This window comes from Amborella trichopoda, chromosome 9, assembly GCF_054954075.1.
Source record: "Amborella trichopoda isolate Santa Cruz 75 chromosome 9, AtrichopodaSantaCruz75HAP2 v2.0, whole genome shotgun sequence".
NCBI lineage: Eukaryota > Viridiplantae > Streptophyta > Magnoliopsida > Amborellales > Amborellaceae > Amborella > Amborella trichopoda.
The window spans coordinates 40,413,725-40,428,534 of NC_142344.1; the positions used below are offsets into that span (position 1 = coordinate 40,413,725).

The 14,810-nt window shown below is 35.9% G+C and overlaps 1 protein-coding gene across 23 annotated transcripts; it reads right to left on the reverse strand.

The window, feature by feature from the left end:
- Positions 1-1,174: 1,174 nt before the first annotated feature.
- On the reverse strand, positions 1,175-11,064 carry PLR1 (NAD(P)-linked oxidoreductase superfamily protein). Of its 23 annotated transcripts, XR_016040415.1 has the most exons (10): positions 10,834-11,064; positions 10,391-10,619; positions 5,865-5,958; positions 5,491-5,614; positions 3,439-3,555; positions 3,290-3,311; positions 3,138-3,186; positions 2,908-3,001; positions 2,419-2,500; positions 1,175-1,550 (listed from the first exon to the last, which is right to left on the reverse strand). XR_016040415.1 is itself a non-coding variant. In XM_088846286.1 (9 exons), the coding sequence occupies exons 1-9, from the start codon at positions 10,948-10,950 to the stop codon at positions 1,365-1,367; spliced, it is 1,029 nt and encodes a 342-aa protein (XP_088702412.1). In that variant the 5' UTR covers positions 10,951-11,064; the 3' UTR covers positions 1,175-1,364. The 23 variants fall into 23 exon arrangements, 7 of the variants coding, with proteins under 7 accessions (XP_088702412.1, XP_088702413.1, XP_020525857.1 ...); XR_016040425.1 differs by lacking the exon at positions 3,290-3,311 and having other exon boundaries at positions 3,138-3,289; positions 3,439-3,540; positions 5,501-5,614; XR_016040426.1 differs by lacking the exon at positions 2,419-2,500 and having other exon boundaries at positions 3,439-3,540; positions 5,501-5,614.
- Between the last annotated feature and the right edge of the window lie 3,746 nt (positions 11,065-14,810).

The following is a 14,810-nucleotide window of genomic DNA, read 5'->3' on the forward strand; positions in this document are numbered from 1 at the left end:
TTAAATGTGCTACCAAACATGGTAAAAAAAATGTATGTGCAAATATTTACACAAGTAAAGTATTTACCTATGTAATTATTTTCCGATAAGTATTTACACTTCAACCAAACATACCCTGAGAATCTCAAAAATTTTAGAGAGAGAAGCGATATTAAATTTCAAATTTTTAAAGAGAGAAACTATCTCAAAACTTTTAAAGAAAAGCAATATCATATTTTAACTTTTAGAGAGAAACTATTTAAACGTTCAGAGAGAAACTATATCAAAATTTCAAGTTTGATGTGTTCTCATACTCTAACTATTTCCACCAATGTTTACCAAACATAGGAAAAATCATGCTTGAGTAATTCTCTCCTATGTAAATATTTTTCTGTCGAATTTCATGTGTACCAAACGACCCCTAACAACAAACCAGGTTCTATAAAAAGATGATTCAAACATGAGATTTACATAACCTGAATACCATTCAAAGCCATCCAATCAGTCCATGTTTCAATAATCACGTTTTAACATAACCTGGCATAATAAGATTTTGATTCAAAACCCAGGTTTGTTAACTCATGGCGCCAAACGAGTCATTAATCATGCTCAAGGAATCCAAAAAACTAGAGATTCTCAAAATGATTTATACAAATCACTCAAGATCCACTCCCTTTAATCTTGTAGCCTAAATGCTATTATAAATCAAGCATCATATACGAGCTAACTAAATTAAGAAAAATTGTTTCATGCGGGTTACCGCATTTCTACATTTGCGATCTAGAAGTATAAAGCATCCATCTTAAATATGGATGCAAATATGTGGTCCATCTAAAAACAATTGAAACTAATGGTTCAAATGTTTTCTTACTAGAATTATTATTTCTAGTTTTAAAATTTATTTATTCTTTAATATTCATGATCCCCATGTTAGCTTCGCTCGCATGCTAACTGCGTCCTTAAATTAATAAGCTCAGTAACAATTTACTTTCTATTTTTTAATATTATTAATAATATCTTTTCCCATAAATCATAAAAAAAAAATTTCCCAAATAAAGGATATTTGCATTTTGCAAGGTCATCAATCATTTTCTTTGTGGAGACCCCTATAATCCCAAACTTATGCATGCACCACTATATTACATGATGCTCTAAAATGGGTATCTCAAGTGATCAAAATTAACGGCCTTTCATCTTTGCTTTGGGAAACTACGAGGATTCATTTCTGTGAGAAAAACCAAGGCTGTCTTATTTAGGGCCTATTGATACATGAAAGGATCCATAAAGACGAATACAAAATAAAAAAGTAAAGACTATAGTGAGATTTCAAGATTCACCAGCTAAAACTCTACGAAAGCATAGGACCTGAGGAAATATCAATGCATTTATCTGGTCTGAAAAATGTTCTGGATCATCTTTCGAGGTGACTCTTGAGCCGCAGATTCCAACTGAAGCATCTCATCTAAGGAGAGGCGCCAACCAAGGGCCCCTAAATTCTCCTCTGCTTGTCTCACAGATTTTACTCCAGGTATCGGGACGGTGCCCTTGCATATACACCAGTTTATGGCTACCTGAAATAATAGAAAAAAAGAAAGGGTTCAGCTATTACGATCATTGCACACACTGACACTCGTAGGTATGCATACACACAAGTGAGTGCATTTCCAATGTCTCACACTAGAAGAAATCAGTGCACATAATTATACACACAACCACAAACTAAGTGCACATCCATTCAAATGTCTCTCATACCAGAAACATGGTGCCTCTTACACTGGAAGGACATGACATATATGGTCTTCCACATGAATAATACCATCCACTTTAAACTACAAAACTAACTAGAGGCCAGGGTGGCATTTGGACCATTATGTAAACAAATCAAGCAAGGGCTATTAATGAAAGGGAAAAAGTAGCATTTGTGACAAGTTACAAGTGAGCAGGGTAGAGAACGGGGTTACTCATGAATAGCTGGAAGTACAATAAGGTTTTCCATTCATAATGAGCTAGGTCTCTTATGCTGCAGGGAAGTACAAGACTATGACGGCAACACAACCAATACTATCCCTACAAAATTCTACAGTTAGCCATATCTTTTTCATTTGAAAAATATTTTCAAATAACCCATATCCTTTCCAAATGATTTCAGAATTGTAGCAATAACTAAGGAGTTGTCACTTGTATTAACAATATATATAAGTAATAGATTAACCATGCTACTAGAGAAAAAGAGCAGTAGCAATGAGTAATTTGAAGACTCAAAATGATGCATTGACAAGGAATAGGAATGAAACCTCTCAAGAAAGAAAATAGAAGAGACAGATAATAGAAGAGATGAGCGTGTTACCCAGAATGAGAGGGCAACAAGGGTGGCTAGAACGAAACTCAGATGGCTCAACAGTGAAAAAAACAAATTTTCCAAGCACTAGGCTCCATTACCATGTGAAGGAAGCATTGGATAGAGAAACATTCTCTTTGATTTATGTTCTGCCTTTGAGGATTCTTAGCTACATCTTGAATCCTGATAGTCGAAGTACAAGCACACCTCTTAGATCTGGTGGTCCACATGACATTAGTCCTCTACATCTAGGCTACAGTGAGGTAGATTAATGATGCACTAACACACTATACAATAAGATAAAAAAGGGATGATATAAGTCCCCATACATGAGGGCTACATACACATATAGTAATAAATATAGCTGAGATTTTTGTTAGGGCAAACCAATGACAGTAACGACATGTAGTATACAACAAAAATATTCTCCTTTTATCTACGGGGTTGAATTTATTTCATGTTCTGCACAAGCTTCACCAAATTAGTAAACACATGCTTCTGTTCATTATCATGGTATCATCCACCAACAAAAACATCAAAATACTCAAGGAATGGACAATAGTAGTTATAAAAGCAGAAGAAAATCTTACTTGTGGAATAGTTTTACCCCTCTTGTCTGCAATTTCTCCTAGGGAACGCAGCAAAGGTTCTAAACCTGGAAGTATCTGACGGAATAGCAGAGCCCTGATAAAAGAAAATAAATATTCATTATCTTATTTTTGGGTTAGTGAAATAAAATTCACATTAAACAGTATAGTCCTGCACTGCCTTCTATGATTCTATAGTAAACTTCTCAGAAAACTTGGACGAAATTCATTACCTTGGTCCTCGTGGAAGTTTGAAAGCCGTATATTTTCCAGTTAGCATCCCTAAACCAAGAGGACTATAAGATATCAAGCATATGTTCAAAGAGTCACATACAGCTTTAAGCTCCATTTGATCTTTGGCCATACTCAGTAGAGAAAACTGTACCTGTGATCAATATGTCCAGAGGCTGTAACGATTGAAACCCATTTGAATATCTAAATTTAATATCAGAAACATAAAAATTCTTAAAGCACAAGAAAGAGCATGAAATCTAAACTGATCAGTGAAAAGCAGCAATGGATATCATGGGATACCTGAGCTGAGCAAAGAGGAACCCCTCGGGCTTTGAGGTAGTCACTAATCTTAAGCAGCTGCTTTGGCCCATAGTTGCTCACACCAACAGCACGAACTAAACTCTGCTTGAAGCATGGCTGCTCACTTAGATCACTCAGTGAAACAAGAAGCATGAGGAAGACATTTGCTAGAATTAGACTAGAAAAAGTCTTAAGACCTAAGAATCACAAGCATGTGATATCTCTTAATAAATGATATTTACAGTAAAAAGCTAGATGTTAATTAAACCCTCCAAGACTGCATTTACACGATTTGTTAATTAACTACACAATGTCTAAACAAAGAAACTGTCAACCACAAGGCAAAAGATGAAGATTCACCAAGTATGCCAAATGCCAGATAACTACTCCCAATTACTTCCACAACACATACATGATGGATAGAATATCCCTAGATAGTTTGAAAGCGAATGCATACTGTAATCCTTGGGACTATAGGGAAACGACCATCCTCGAGGTCATCACTGTCCATTAAAACAGGCCATTCAAATGGACAGTGATGATCCAGTTGGCTGTGGTTTCCATAGACCAACATGTAATGAATCGCTCAAGGAGGACATAGCACTCTAGCAAACCAAACATTAAATGATAAATGTCCCCTAGACTAATAAAAACATATTTTTAAACTGAATCTACAGAATTATAGATCTTGTGGTAATCTAGAAGATATGAACAAAAATATTTGAGTCTCAAATCAGTTAGTTTCCAATATGTTAGTTAGTTTCCAATAGGATGTAGTCTAGAACAGTGTTTGCAAAATCGAACCGGAACGGTTAACCGGACATGGGCCTGGAAGCGGCTTAACCGGCCTAACCAGTAAACTGGCCGACTCAACCGCTCTAACCGGGCAAGTCCCGGGAGGTCAAAAAAGTGTTGAAAAAATAAAAAAGATGCAAAAAAAAAATCTACTAAAATATGAAAAGCATATAAAGAATGAATAAAAACAAAACACTTTCAAATGAAGTCAAAAATTAATGAAAAAATGGATTTTAGTGAATCGATTGTGCCTAGAGATATTTTTAAAATTTTCTGAAAAAGATGGGAAAATATAAGAGTATTAATGACCAAATTTTTTTTTAATCTTTACCATAATGTAAATATTATTAAAAAATACATTACAAATCAAATTCCTTATTCTTGGGTATTTATATTCATTTTTTTGAATTTTTTTTTTAAATACCGGTTGATTACCAATACTGCCCAAAACCGAAATCGGCCAATGGCCGGTTCCAATCTAACCGGGCAGTTAGCGGTTAGATCACCCGGTTTTGCAAACACTGGTTCAGAATTATTACTTTGACTATTGATGATCTTGTGGCAGCGCGTCCAACATCTTAGCCTGTTAAAAATAAAGGAAACATATTTGGTGAGTGACTGAGTCATGTGCCCATCCTGGATTTCCAGGATGAGTAATGTGTTCATCCTGGTTGTCCAAGGATTTAGGACACAAAACACATCCCAATTTTTGCCTCACATCCATGAATTTATAGCTCCAAAAACAGTGCAGATCTAATGATCTTTGAAGAATTAAAATGAGCGGTCCAGAAGATATAACAAAATAGGCCATTTTTAAGCCTAGATTTTGATGCTTTCTTTTTTCAGATTCATGATCGAGGTGATCTAGATGATAGACCTGCAAAATTTTGGATCTAAACCTACATATAAATGAAACCCATGGTTGTGTACTTGTGACATAACAAAATTGCCTCATTTAACCTGCGTTTCTAAATAAAACCAATGGCTGTTCACTTGTCACACAAAAAATTGCCTTTATCATGCACCTGTTAAAGAAAATGCTACAGAATGGACTATTTGCATGGATGTGGAAGATTAATACCATCAAACCTTTGAGTTCACCCATAGGTTTTTATCAATAAAAATAACCACATATAGCATAGGTTACAAATGACAAAAAGGCGCATTTCATGAAAAATAACTTAGTTTGCATCAAAGAAAATTCTGGTGAATTCACAACATAAGCAACCGGGTTATATAGAAAATAAATTCAGTAACCTTCTCATACATGGCAACTAGACCATCCCAAAGAGCTAACTCTTGCAAAGGAGCATAATTTGCTGTTGACCAGTGCAACTGTCCCACCCCAATTCTTTCAATTTGTAGTCGTTTTAAAGATGACCTGGAAATCCATTTCAATGGGGTCATGCGTAAGAACAAACATTTGCATGACAAGTCTTGACACAAATGACATGACAAGAACAATCATTTTGAAGATGAGCTCGTATAAGTTAGAGAGAGAAAGATAACATGAAATTGCTTTGGACTTCATCTGAAAGTGTGAATTCCATGCATAGCAATTGCATAAATGTATGCGTCCCTGTGTGTGCATCCATGAGCATGTTGGTAGTTGAGAGATCAAGTAATTATACTGGCAAGCTTTCACAAACTGCCCAGCTGTCAGGCGCCATGGATATGCAGCAAACTTTGTTGCAATGATGATGTTATCACGTACACCCTTTGGTCCTGACACATAATCCAATAAGTCAAATTCAAATTCAAGCAGGTTGTGTGGACCCATGTATTCTCATTTATTACATTGAAACCTAAATATGACATTTTAACTGCTATCACTTTGCACAACTGACATTAGATAAAGATGCAGCAATCTATTATTTCACTGGCATCTGACAATGAGTCAAATGGACTATATCAGCACATCTCTTATTGGTTCACAAGATGCCTTGACTCTTTATTTTGTCCAATTGGAAAAAAAAAATGGAACAGGAATAGATGTCGGAGATTCAAGCTATTGTCATCTTTAATGCATGATAGCTCCTTTCACAACTCTCAATGCCTTCCAAACAAAAACAATGGCACTAGGGATATCCACATGCTGCTCTATGGTTGGTAAAAAGGTTCACAGTTTCATATGTTTTGTATGGTCGAGAATCCTGCCATGCATAGTAGTGTACTTTGTTGTTCCCATCAGACTAGGGGAATTAGTTCCATGGGATTAAAGGGCTTTAGTTAGATATTATCCAAACCAACCTAGGTATCCATATGTACAAAATGATACTACAGATAAAAGAAAAACTGTAGGAGTAGATACTTCTAAATGAGAGAAACAACTAGGTTTTCTTCAGTTGTTATTGATTCAAAAACCGAGAGAAAGTGCAATGCAAAAGTAATGTAGGAACAGTATTGAGGAGAATACAAAAGATGTTCCACATTCCACAGGCTCCACTCATGTACTGTCCCAAAAAGTATAATGCATAAATCAAAGCCTTCCCTTGTGCAAACTGGTGTCCATTAGGCTCAGGCAGGGTCTGGTATTTCTAATGTAAATTTGGCTGGGCGCTATGTAGCTGGCCCAATCAGGCCCAACGGGCTGAGACCCCTTGGCCCTAGCTGTATGGATTAACATCGAGCCAGGAATATTGGTCCAGGCCTAAGTATTGGGTCTGACCCCAGCCCAAAGAGGACCGGGCATGTAGGGCTGGCCCTGGCCATGCCCAACGCTGGTGTTCATGGAGTTCCTAATTTGTATTGATAGTTGCAATAAGAGTATCTTAAAAATATGCAGTTCTATGTCAACAGCTTTTTCCTACTACACTTACTTACTATCAGTGTTCAAAAAGTTGAACTCAGTAGCCAATTCTGTCACTGTCAAAACCAAGTCAATTCGTCGAGTCAAATAGTTATTTCTGTCGGAAAAGGTCAGTAAGTTTTTCAAAATTTTATATAAACAATTTATAAAAAACAAACAACAACAACATATCTGCAATGTGAAATGAACCAAACTTATTACCTAGGCCATACCACAATCTAAAACATTGGAAGAAACCATATCATTCATCATCATCATCATCATCATCTGTGCCTTGTCCCAACAATTTGGCATCAGCTACATGAATCTTGTTCCGCCATTCTGCTCTATCATGGGTCATTCCCTCAGACAAGCCACAAGTCACCATAACTCTTTTGACTACTTCCATCCGTGTCCTTTTGGGCCTTCCTTTGCCTTATTAGAGCCTTACAATTGAAGCAAATGCCCCTCCTAACTGGTGTTGTTCTAGGCCGACCCTAGACATGGCTAGACCACTTAAGTTTAATTTCCCTCATCTTATTGCCTAGTGGAGCCACCCTAAGTGCCCTCAGATGTATTCATTCCGAATTCTATACTTCCACATCTAAACATCCCTATCTCAGCTACACTCATGTTATATATAACAAAAATTCAAATCAGCATATTACTCAAAATTCAAATCAACATATAAGTTGATATAAAAGAAAAAACTCAAGACATATCGCAAGTTTTTCATTTATAAAGCTCATCCGATTGATAAGTTGAGTTGACTTGGGTATTCTTTTTTTTTTTGGGTAAGTTGGGTATTCTTTCTTACTGAAAGCAAGTTTTCATTCACTGGCTACAAGACAAAAGCTCGAGGAGAGCATTTAGAGTGGGCATAAAATGCAATTATTGGGTTCCATAATACAGAAACATGTTCTATTAAGCACCCCAATCACATTATGGAGCACTTTTCCAAAGAAAATGTTTTACTAGTATGAGGTAACTCAATCTGCCATGTTTCAAGACAGACAAGGAAATGAATTCTTACAAAAGAAGCTCTATTGAATGCAGCTTCACTTAAAATTTACTAAAGCCTCATGTCATTAAATAGAAGACTCTATAAACATAGTTATGTTTTCAAGGTCTCATGAGCACCATTCAAAGACCATAGTGGTTTAATCATAAATTTCAATTCCCTTTCTTCTCATGGATCTACAATTTCAATTTTTTATTTGTATGAGACTCTTTTGCTATCAGAATCCCAATGTGCATGAGTTTATAACATTAGAGAATAATGTATGTGTGTGTGCATGAGTGTGCGTGTGTGTATTTTAGGAGTGCTCCCAATCATTCTAGGGAAACACATAATGATTTCCAGCAAGTGCTAACAAAACGGGTATCATTTCATTATCATTTCAAATGCTAGACCACTGTTGGAAAAACCAGGCAATCCAACCACTGGTTAGCGGTTAGATCGGAACCGGACACTGGCCGATTCCAAATTTGGGCGGTTTTGGTGATGGACTGGTATTTAAAAAAAAATTAAAAAAATGTATATAAATTCCTAAAAATAAGGAATTTGGTTTCCGTTAAAATCTATTTTTTTTATTAGTTTTCAACTTCATTTGAATGTGTTTTGTTTTAATCATACTTTATATGCTTTCATATTTTAATAGATTTTTTTTGTTGGTATCTTTTTTATTTTTTCAACACTTTTTTTACCATCCGGGACTTGCCTGGTTAGAATGGTTGAATCAGCCGGTTTACCGGTTAGGCAGGTTAAACCATTTCCAAGCCCATGTCCAGTTAACCTTTCCAGTTCGATTTTATGAACACTGTGCTGAACACTAATACCACAGTTCCTTTCAGAGAATTCTTCGTAAAAATGGAATAATCACTCACAAACCTATTAAACCCCAAAATTGAAGAACTGAATTAAAATCCGGAAGCCAATCTCCCAAGGACTGCCTTGAGTCCACAAACCATCAGAACTTGACTGGGAGGTATGAACATCAGCAGAAGTGACATGTGAGTTTCCTCTGGAATGTCGTCATGAAGGAATATGTCTTCAGGATATAGCTAATTTATGGACGAATATTTTACTCAACGTTACATAACTGGATGTCAATCAAGAGAACTCTGTATCTGGCTGGAAAAATTGTAGTGTAACAAAATCAACATGCAAAAGGCATCTTCATAAAGCTCCTAACGATTCATCTATCATCCCATCCAAACAACCCGGAACCAACACCGACTGCCTCAATCAAGATCATAGAGTGCACTCAAATATGAGGGATCTAAAAAAGATAAAGGAAGCGCACTCAAATATGAAGGACACAAGAAAGTAAAGAAAGAGACACTATCCCTGTGCATCACCTCATGCATAGAAACATCCTAGTGGCAAATTGATGCTGATTATGTCATGCAATGTTCATCTTTGGACTGACTCCCAATCAGCTGTAGATATCTTAAAAGAATTTGAGACCAAATTACTCACTTTAAATTTTACATACCAGTATAGATGGCAGGGGCAGGACCTTATCAAAAGTTGGGAAGTGAAAGGGAAAACTTATAGGGAGAGAGGAGCATTTAAAAGTGAGTTTCCAAGGAGAGGAACCATGAGAATCAAGGAGAATTCTTCAGGGCATTGATAAGTGGTTAGTGGAGAGAAGCTCTTCTAAAAATAGGATAGGAGTATATTTCAAATGATTAGACTTCCACAGTTGATATGCATAGTGGGCTCTTGTAATTAGTGTTCTAGTACTTAATTACCTTTACCAAATTTAATCAAACCAATTGCTACACTGTCAATAATTCATAATCTCTAAACAGTGACCAGACCTCTCCCATTTGCCGTATCTATTTTCTGGTTTGTATTTTGGATGCATAGCACTTTTTGAGCCCCTTGTGGGTTTTTGTATAGAGCACCCAGCCGGTGGGTTGCCTAAACTCGTCTACTTCATTTATTCTTTACCTCAATACAACAGTCTCAAATAAAAAAACAAAAAATAGACAAAGAAAAAAAAAAAGTCCATAAACAGTGATCAGGAAGGTAAATGTGTGTCACTTCAAATGAATAAGGGGCCCACAAGCCAGAGTAATTGTCTCGAAGCAGTTTCAAGTACTACCGGTATTAATAAAAAAGTGAATGTATGTGGAAGGATTTCTCATTTCTGAAGAAAAAATTGTAAATACCTATATGTGCATTGTTCACAATGGACTTAACATCATAATGCATGTTGTCATTCAGATGAATTGGTAAGTAAAAGCAAGAATAATGTGAACTTTGCAGGTAATCTTTTCTACAAGTATCAATAAAGGCCCTTAAAAAAAAAATATCAAAACGCATATAGCAGCACATGACAAATCTAAAGCTTCACTTGCCTTGATAATCCCTAATAAATTTTCCAAGAAGCCTCTCACTTTGCCCATTAAGTTTGCCAGTACCATAGGAATCAGCAGTATCGAAAAGATTGATTCCATTATCGATAGCCAAATTGAATGTCTCTTGCAATTCATTGTTCATTGCCTCCTGATACCCCCAAAGAAGCTGGTTTCCCCATGCCCATGTTCCAAAACCCATAGGAGAAACAGATAATGGCCCTAGTTTTACCTGTGACACACAAAAATACATTATTTAGATTCCAAAATTTATAAACTTTGCAACCAAGTCACCTCTAGCTCTACCAAGCCAGGCCTTCAATCTCTTGCCCCACCCCACTAAATAAAAAAAAAAATTAACATTAACAAAAGAAAGGTAAATTTAAAGCAAATAAAGAACCTAGAATTTATCAGTTCCAAAGAAGTTGAGAGTTTAAGAAGGTAACCTTCTCCCAAGGCCAAAATTGGGGGACTAAGCGTGGAAAACGAGAGGAATTTTGGGGAATTTCATTTGATGCTCCAAAGGAAAAGCGCGAGGAAGGTGACGCAATCGTCCAGGCCATTCCCCTTCCTTTAAAAGAGAGAACAAGCTGCCAACACTCGTCTAGAGAGAGGGGGTTTACAGCTCCATTTTTAAGAGAGAGAGAGGGGGCTTACAGCTCGAGTGAAAACAATGGACTTTATCAACTAGAAATGGAGAGAAGCGAAGAGAGAGAGAGTGAAAGCAATGGACTTTATCAACTAGAAATGAAGAGAAGCGAAGAGAGAGAGAGTGAAAGCAATGGACTTTATCAACTAGAAATGGAGAGAAGCGAAGAGAGAGAGAGTGAAAGCAATGGACTTTATCAACTAGAAATTGAGGGAAACAACTTTACTTTCAGGGAAAGATAATGCAGCGAGAGAAGACGAAGGGAAAGTTTAAACGAGTTTCTGTGCTTGTGCGGTCCCATTCCAAATATTCGATATTGATTTTCGACATAAGAAACTCGACGCAGGTCACTCGACATTACGAGCTCAAAAAATAGTATAATGCTTTACAATAGGAAAAATATACAAAAAGATCATTTATTTTTAATACGATGAAGTCATGTTCACTCTTGTATGTCAGATTTCAAATTGAGTGCTTATGAGTGTGTCATTGATTAAATAAAGTAAGTGATCTCACATTAAATTCAGATTTATCTATTTTTAAAATTTAAAATGCATTTTTTTTATAGTCCAAAATCCATATTAAGATGTATTTTTGAAAGAGATTGCATCGAAAAAGGTATCCACTAGATAATGTAACAAGATAAGAAAGAGTATTTTGCATATAACAAGATAGAAAAGTTTATATTATACAATTCTATTATCATTATATATATAATGAAAGAACTACCATAAAAATAATGTGGGGCACAATTATTTTCTCAATGAGTTCCTCTCTGTCTAAAATTTCTATATGATATCAGAGCAGCAGGCAGTAATCTCCTCTTTCTCTCAATCTTTCACCCATTAATTCTGACTCACGGTATTCTTCGTTCGTCACTTTTTTCTTTTCTAAACCATCATTTTTCTATCATCACGTTTTTTTTTATTTTGTTGTTTGCCAAGTCTTTTATTCTCACTCCCCAATTCCTCCTTTGTCATAACCGTCTTTTCATCTCATCTTTTTTCATCCTCACCTCTTATCTTTTTTACTTTCTTTCTTTCTGTTTTTATTTTTATTTTATTTTTTTTTGGCTGTTTGCTAAACCATTCCTCTCCACCGAAGCCTTTCTTTCTTTCACTATTAATCATGTTTCTCTCTCTCTATGAAATCTCTAACTCCACCCTCTCACCTCCAAAACTTTCTCATCCTTTTTTTTTTTTTAATCACATCACCATTTCCACAACCCATCTAAGCCTCAAATACCTCTTCTCTTATGGCGCCACTCCATCCTCAACATCCAAGTATCCATATTCCTTTACCCTTAATATAGGTAACTTTGTGTCTATTAAGTTGACACAAAACAACTATTTATTATAGGAAATTCAAATGCTCTCTCTCATTGAGAGTCACGAATTTTTTTAAAATTTATTAATGGTAATTGCTTTACACCAAGTCAAAAGATTTCATCTCCTAATACTAAGAGTGAAATCGAAAACCCAGACTGCAAATCATGACTAAAGTCCAACTGACTTCTTAAAGTCTTGATCACAAGGACATTATCCAAAAGAGAGTCTTGGATTTGTTGGCCTCAAGAGTTCTACAGAAATTTGGAAATACCTGAAAAATGTTTATGCAAGTAATTCTCAAATTAGGGAGTTCTAAATTACCTAGCACTCCACCTCTGCAATAAAGGGAATTTAACCCTATCATAATACATATGTAAATTCAAGAGTATTAGTGATTTTAGCGGCTATTGGAAAGCATGTACCAAATGAAAATAAGGTTTTTTGGCTTATTAATAGACTTGATCCAAAATATGATAGTTTTGCTACTACTATGTTTAAACCTCTTATTCCTTCATATTATGAAATTATACTTCTTCAAAATCATGAAATTAGAAATCAGCCTCATGTCTTTGAAGAATACTCAGATCCAAATCAAAATATGTCCTTTGTTGAACAACAAAAAATTTTGGACCCAACAGAGGTAACCAGAATTATAGAGGTAGGGGGACTAACAACTTTAGTAGTAAAAAATTCTTCAACTCTCGAGGATATGGGTTTGTTCAAACTAGCCAGATCAGAATGTGGGTTGTGGGGTATCCTAGAAAAATAAAAAAAGTGGTGGTACACTTCCTATACAACACACAGATCAACCCTTCCAACATGATTCTTAGATATAACAGTCAGCTCAGACACCTCGAAAAAAATGTCAAATTTGTGGAAAACTTGGACATACTGCATTAAAATATTGTCATCGATTCATCTAGACATACCCAGCAAAAGATAGTCCTCAGGCCCTTGTTGTAATGACTATAGCTGATTCATAAGACTCAGAATGGTTCTCAGACACAGGTGCCTCCACTCATATGACAGATGATCCAGGTAAGTTACAAAATCTTCCTCCCTATAGAAGCACAGATAAAGTCATGTTTGGGAATGGTGAACAATTAAATATTTCACATGCTAGTAATGCAAGTATTGCCATTGGGTTTGGAAAATTCAAAGTTTTCAATGTTCTTTTGGGGCCAAAAATGCAAAAGAACATGTTATCTGTTAGTCAATTTACAATAGATTTCCCTTGTATTTTTTAGTTCTCATCAACCCTAGTCAGAAATAGTAATAAGGAATAATCGTATGCATTTGAAGAAGTGAAATAAATATTATTCGCTAATCGGAATAAAAAAACATCAGAAGATGTGTGGCATCAACATCTTGGATATCCTCAAAATAAAGTTGTTTGTTACTTATACTCTAAACAGTTGATTAATGTTGATGCATGAAATAAATCTTATAATATCTATGCTAGTTGTCAAATAAGAAAAAGTTGTACGCTTCCTTTTAATGGTGTTGATAAAACCTCTATTGAATCTTTCTTTAATATCCATTTAGACTTATGAGGACCTACTCCAATTTTATATAATAAGATGTATCGATTTTATGTGGTGTTTGTTGATGATTATACTCGTTTTACTTAGATTTATCACTTGAAACAAAAAACTGAATTTTTCGATGTATTTATGAATTTCATTGTATAGTTGAAAAGGACATTTGATAATAAAAAAAGCGAGTTTTTCAATATGATAGAGGTGGTGAATTTGCTAAGAGAGAATTATTAATCATCTTAATGACAATAGAATCATGCAACAATTATTATATCTGGGAACCCCTGAGTAAAATAGAATAGTGGTTAGGTGCCTCGATCTCGTCCTCCTAGTCGAGTTGACCTGGTGGCATGGTTTCGGGTTCAAGATGGACCCAGAACCTGAAATCGCTCTCTCCAGAACTGGGTAAAGAAGACATGGACAGGAGTACCAACCGGTGAGAGGAATTGGGGTCGTGAGGCAGGACTTACCTCACGTGGATCTGTGACACGCTCGGGCTAGCTCGCGTGGGCACCCTCTTAGATCACGTTGGAATGCCCCCTTGGCCTGCGGCCTGTTTGGAATCGCCTCCCTTGACTTGTTTCTCCTTTCTTGCAAACACACACATACATGTAAGACGTCTCAACAAGTGGGTCTGGGGACCCTGACTTGTCGAAGATAAAATAAAATAAAATGAAGTGAAATGAAAAGTGAACAAGGTCAAATGGAATATAACACACTAACTTGATGTGAGAAAGTGAACAAGAAATGAGATTATGAGGGGACGAAAAGGTAAAAGGGGGAGATTGGAGGAAATAAACGAAAACGCAATGAAAAGGGAGTAGAACGAAACGAAATGAAAAAGACAACAACAAAAAAAAAAAAAAAAGAGGATGAGATAGAGAAAAAATAGTGAGATGGGTTTCGCT